Raw genomic sequence first — 6,000 nt, 5'->3', positions numbered from 1 at the left:
TGTGGGGGTTTTGTAATGATATAATATAATTTCATGTAAACTAGTTTGTGCGCCACTTATTATGTGCATGTTTATGTTTGTAAATGTTAGTGTGTGGCATGTTTATGTTTGTAAATGTAAATGTGTTTTTCCAAGTTTTTTCCATGTGTGGCATGCTTATTCATGGGTGCATTTGTCATCATACACGTGTTATGTGACATTAGCATATTGTCGTATTTCTAACCAACAGATGTGGCTAATGATTTGTCCAAAAAGTTTGCATCACGGTAAATAACAATATTAAGATGACCTTGAGGACCCACTGCCATTGACAACTTATCCAAAGTGACCAAGGTTTTCTTAGAGAGAGAATAATAGCCTCTATCTGTTCACAACATTTAGATATGCACAATGGTGATGTGATTACAAAGAGTGGACAATTGCCTAATAAACATTTGAAGACCTGTCTACCCTAATAAACTCTTTACAAATGCCTTGTAAGTGGAACTGGTTTTACAATTCTTCCCCTCCAAAACTCAATTTGGGGAATATGGGTTGTAGGGGTATGGGAATTTATTCATGTGTTTTCACTCATTTCTTCTCTTGGATTTTGTGTGTGCGCTCTAGGACCTCTAGAACTATGGGGAGGGGCAAAAGTGGCCTTGTTTGGTACAAGATAACCACAATTACTATTGATGTCTTATGCATGTAAGTAATTAACATGTGTAGTTAGGTCAATCTAGAACTGATAAATTAGGGACTATATATGAGAATGAGGGAGGGCTTGATTGGATGCTGCTAGTAGGCTGAGGACCATCTTGAGGCCTTCTGATGGGGGTAAACATTTAACATTGGAAAAGAAGCCTCAAAAGGGGTCATGAAGGACGTCCACAATATGCCCCCCAGAAGAGCAATAGTAATGGAAAATACACCAACAATCAGCAAAGCTCAACTTGTAGCTGCAGTTGACCTTGTCTCTGAGGATTATGTTAGAATGCACCCAACTGATCTCCTTCTCCTGCCAGCCCTGAAAATCCATGAGGCCATCAACAAAATCTGGGTTGTGCTTTGGTTAATAGTTTCTCAACCGTACACAAAGTAGTTTTGCAAGTTATACATTTTGAAGGTTGCAAAATCTCTACCCGCTTCCTTCATAAGAATTCAGCCACTAAATTTGACATTCTTACTTTTAAATACACTAATGCAGGAAATTTTGTAAGCACTGGAAGTCAGGCAGGAAAATTTAATAAGGACAAGAATAAGTAAACTTCAAAAACTTCGTTTTGAATGAAGTTTTCTCAGCAGTCCAACAAGGCATCACAAAAGCTTGCTGAGGATGGGATTAAAAAAGGGTGGCCATGGTATAGTTGGCATTGTTACAAATAACGCAGTATAGAAATCACAAGGTTTCTTTTCTTGTCTATTTCCTTCCACTTGTTGAGGTCACGACTAAGAAAGAGATGTCCTGCAAATGATGTCGCTTGTTAAATGCTGCATACAAGGGAGATGAAAGCTTCTTTTCTAACGCATTTCCTTACTTCCATTAGGTGCTTAGCAGGTAAGGGTACGAGGACGAGTGCAGAATTGAGGACCGCAAACCATGATGAAGTAAAAGTTTGTCCGTGTTACCTAGTGTTCGAAGGAGAGGATGAAAGATGAAGCTGGAGCAGCAGTCTCACTAACTCCCACTCATCCCCCTTCTTGTCACACAGACACACCACACGATAGCCCGACTTGAGCTCACTCACAGGCAAGCAAATCTGCCCTGCAAACTCATCCCGACCTGTCTTTTGGGCCTCATGCACTTCAATCCTCAACACCGCCAGCTCAGGCACTCGCAGTGCAAACTCAAACTCCTCATTCCAAACTGGCTCCCAATTGTCATCCATTGTGGCTGTCTTCTTCATCACGGAATCAGCTTTCACCCCTGCGATTCCAACCTGCACAATCACTCCCCCATTTCATAAAATTAACGACATTTTCTCACCTTCTATTATACAATTGTGTCCAACTTGGGACGCCACACATATACACACACATGTACATACATGTGCACATGCAGGTATAGTAAAATTGTGTAAAGTCTTTACCCTTGTGTAAAAGTCTGGTGGAGAAAATCTGTCAAATTTTCTTTCGCCCAATTGTTCACGCCATCCATAGCCCATACACACCTTAACCTGCAAGAAGGCTTTGGTTTCTAAGAGCTAAAACTCATTTAATTATCGAAAAGGAAGTTTTCAAAAGCACCAGATGTTTCTGCACTTCTATCCAAACAACACTCAATTCATACGTAATCCTACCAGAGACAACTCAATAGTTTTACTTGACAATGCACAATCAGCTCCCCTTGGGAGCTTTTCCTGCATGCAGCTATTTTATGGGTACCAGTGGCAATTTTAAGTCTGTGACACACCCCCCAGGGTCCTTTTTCTCTTTTTGCTTGTTTTTTTCTGACTGGGGGGGGGGGTACGTCTTTGTTGTGATGTTTGTGTGGATGAATCTTTGAAATTTGAATTATCAAATTGCTGTCTACAACGATTCAGACTTCAAATGCCTATTATATAATAATCGCTTTGACTCTTCTCTTTGTATGCACCTTCCAGCTATCACCTAGGCTAGCTCTTCTCTTTATTCACCTCACAGCCATTACCTATCTAGCATGATGAGTATCCTTTCTTGCCTCTTTAGTATTTATTCTTAAAGGCCTTTAAATCACATGCATAAACAAAGACCCCTGCAGACCTACTGGTTTCACAGAGAAAGAAGTATAGCCAAGACTTGCAATGGCAAAACCACACACAAGTAATCTACTCTAACTTGTATAAGTGATTCAATAAAGTAAAGCAGAATTCAGATGGGTCTGTGAGCAAGTACAAGGCAAGATTGGTAGCCAAAGGATATGCACAGACCTATGGCATTGACTATGAGGAGACTTTCAACCCGGTTGCTAGGATGGCAACCATGAGAGCAGTCATTGCTATGGTTAAAGAATGATCTTTACATCAAATGGATGTAAAGAATGCATTTTTACATGGTGATTTACAAGAGGTGGTTTACATGGCATAGCCACTAAGATATAAGGACCATGCGCACCCAGATTTTGTTTGCAGGTTGCGTAAAGCCTTGTATGGCTTAAAGCAGGCATCTAGAGCATGGTCAAACAAGATAACAAGATAGGAGAGTATATTATCACTATTGGGTTTCAAATATCTATAGCAGATTATTCACTTTATGTGAAAGATTGACAGGGGCATTGTGCTAGTAGTCATCTATGTTAATGACTTGATTGTCATAGGGGACACTGATATTTACATTCATGAGGTAAAGATGCTCCTTGAGAAAAAGTTTGAAATAAAAGATTTGGGTGAGCTGCGATACTTCCTAGGTATAGAGGTGATCAAATCACATGATGGGATTTGGCTTTTGCAGACGCAATATGCTTTTGACATGTTGTCCAAGTATGAGATAACATATTGTAAGCCAATCTCAGTGCCATTGGAGCATATCTACAGATACAGGTGATCTTTTGGAGGACCCTAGTAAGTAGGGGTGCGTTGTAGGAAGTTTGATTTACATGACTATCACCAGGCCAGATTTGAGCTATGTTGTTGGATTGGTGAGTTAGTTTATGCAGACCCCAAGGAAGCCAAACTTAGATGTAGCTAGGAGGATACTCAAGTACATAAAGTCCACAGTACACTATGGACTTTTCTATGAGGCTGGAGTATAAGTACAGGTATATGGGTATCCGGATACAAATTGGGTTGGTAGTTGTTAGACAGGAGATCTGGCAGTTTTATGTTTCTTCTGGGAAGAGTTGGAGCAAAAAGAAGTTACCAACGATTACTTTGACGAGTACAGAGACCGAGTACAGGGACGCTGCTATAGGAGCATGTGAGGTAGCTTGGTTATAGAAGCTATTTGCAAATATGGGTGAGCGCATGGATAGGTAACTTCAATGCTCAGAATGTAGCAATCGTTCATGACGAAGATAACGCAAAACATAGAAAAAGATGTGCAAAATAGAGAGAGAGAGAGAGAGAGAGAGAGAGAGAGAGAGAGGAGGGAGGGAGAAGAGGACACAATATTGGGTCCCGAATACCTTCTGTAGGGCCCCCACCACGAATGGTGTTTTTACTTTATTAGAATGATGTAAATCTGAAAATAAAGACTTGTTCTTGACCTGCACTCTTCACCTTGGCTGGAACACTTCCCCTTGGCTGTCCTGCCCCTTGGAACACACCTGCCCTTTGTGAATTATGAGATAAAGGGACTTAATTCTGGTCTGGGTATTTATACCCCTAAACGCTGCTTGTCGGTTGACTGAACAGGGGTCGGCCAGTTCAGAAACCCCACGACCAACTCGTATGCAATAAAATGCCTTTTTATTCTATCGTTTTCACACCATGCTGTGGCTGGCTACCTTGCGCAGGATTCTGGCTGCTAGGCAGCCCTGCGCAGACTGCATGGGCAGCCTCTAGGCTTGGCCTGTTGGAATACATATCATCTCCAGAGGGTCTACATGTACCTTTTCATGCTTGTAGTGGTCATTTTTATGAGGCCTTGCATTGGCATATTTAGTAGATATTATTTAGGTTTTTTCTACCATTTTTTAGGCTTTTTATAGCATATTTATGCTACATGACAGCTATCGGCCTGCTACAGCTAGCCAACTAGCTCATTTGAGGGATATATAAGAGAGCACACCCTTCCCCTCATTTTTCTCATTCTTGCATATTTGCTGGAGGTCATTGGCTGTTGCAACAGTCTCTTATGCTTGTATCTACGGGCTTCCCTCGTGCTCATTTTCAACAATAATCAATTGTTCCCAGCCTTCTACAGTTTGTGCTTTGGGCCTACAACCTATGTTTGCTCTTTCTTTCATGGTATCAAAGCCAAACGCTGATCTATAGGCGGGTTTTTTCTGATTGGTCATCAACTTTGCTGCGTTTTCTGCATCCAGACTCTAGGACTGCTGTGTTTTTGCTGTTGGAGGCTGAAGCTCTCTACTAGGTGCTAAGGACAAGGTTCCTGAGAGATTTGCTTTCTCTATTTCCCCTTTCCCACCCTCCCTCCCTTTCTTCTTTCTCTCCTCTTGCTGTGCATAGCTTAAGAGGAGGCTATTTGCTGTTTTTTTTACAGCCCTCTTTATTTGAGAAGGTTTCTTGTCATAGGACATGGCTTCAAGAGATTTCTCTATTGCTGCTCCTCCTCCAGTTGATACTCCAGCACCTTCATTGCCTAGATCCCCTGCTCCCGCTCCCCAAGTGGTTCCTCTTCCCAATCTTTCTTCTCTGAGTTTCTCTCATCGAGGTCTTGCTCATACCCCTACCCATATACCATCCTACAATCCTCCCCGAGCCAATGACTCGATGAAGCTTACAGCAACCAACTATCATACTTGATCTTTCTAAACTCAGTTATTGCTTGAAGGAGCCGGTGTGTGGATGTCCATCTCCACCCCTCACTCGGTGGACCTTGCTTTGAGAAGCATATTGGATGCTCGGGCCTGTCTTACCATCATCCATTGCATGACTCCGTCTATATAGGCACAGTTTATCTCTACTCGGAGTAATGCTCATCAGATGTGGACGAAGATCCAAAGGAGGTATGAGAGAGTTTCAACAGTGAAGATTGCCAAACTCGAGCCAGATTTGGAGAAGCTTACAATCAATGAGTCCGATAACATGGCTAAGAAGATTGGAGAGTTCACCCATATCAAGCTGTAGCTTGAGGAGTATGGGAGCACAATCAACAATCCTATCCATAAACTTCTTGGTAAATTGCATGCTTCCTTTGGTTCTTTTAGGGATAATAATTACTTCCGTGATGATCTTCCCCCTATTGAGGAAGTCGTGAGTTATCTCCACGACGAGTGCATGCTTCGTGGAAAAGTCAAGTCAGAGTCTACTTTTGTTGCCTCTGACAAGGGCAAAGGAAATGGTGGAAAAGGAAACTCCAACAACAACAACAACAAAAACAAAGGCAAAGGCAAGGGTAAACAAGATTCAAAGGAATCCA

General features: G+C 41.8%; 1 protein-coding gene across 3 annotated transcripts in view; it reads right to left on the bottom strand.

Annotated features, from left to right (window-relative positions):
- Nucleotides 1-315: 315 nt before the first annotated feature.
- Nucleotides 316-6,000, bottom strand: part of LOC147610771 (phosphoinositide phospholipase C 2-like) — a 42,911-nt gene continuing 37,226 nt past the window's right edge. Inside the window, exons 8-10 of one of the 3 annotated variants that reach the window (XM_086785252.1) lie at nucleotides 2,070-2,156; nucleotides 1,609-1,919; nucleotides 316-1,444 (exon numbers count right to left, since the gene is read on the bottom strand). In XM_086785252.1, coding sequence (XP_086641378.1) covers nucleotides 1,429-1,444; nucleotides 1,609-1,919; nucleotides 2,070-2,156 — 414 coding nt within the window. In that variant the 3' untranslated portion in view covers nucleotides 316-1,428. The remainder of the gene's footprint in view (nucleotides 1,445-1,608; nucleotides 1,920-2,069; nucleotides 2,157-6,000) is intronic. The other 2 variants (XM_086785250.1, XM_086785251.1) reach the window with 2 other exon arrangements.

This window comes from Cibotium barometz, chromosome 48, assembly GCF_041138505.1.
Source record: "Cibotium barometz isolate CiBa-2024 chromosome 48, ASM4113850v1, whole genome shotgun sequence".
NCBI classification, from domain to species: Eukaryota; Viridiplantae; Streptophyta; class Polypodiopsida; order Cyatheales; family Cibotiaceae; genus Cibotium; species Cibotium barometz.
The sequence above is the reverse complement of the archived record's forward strand: the minus strand, read 5'-3'. Positions and strand labels throughout refer to the sequence as shown.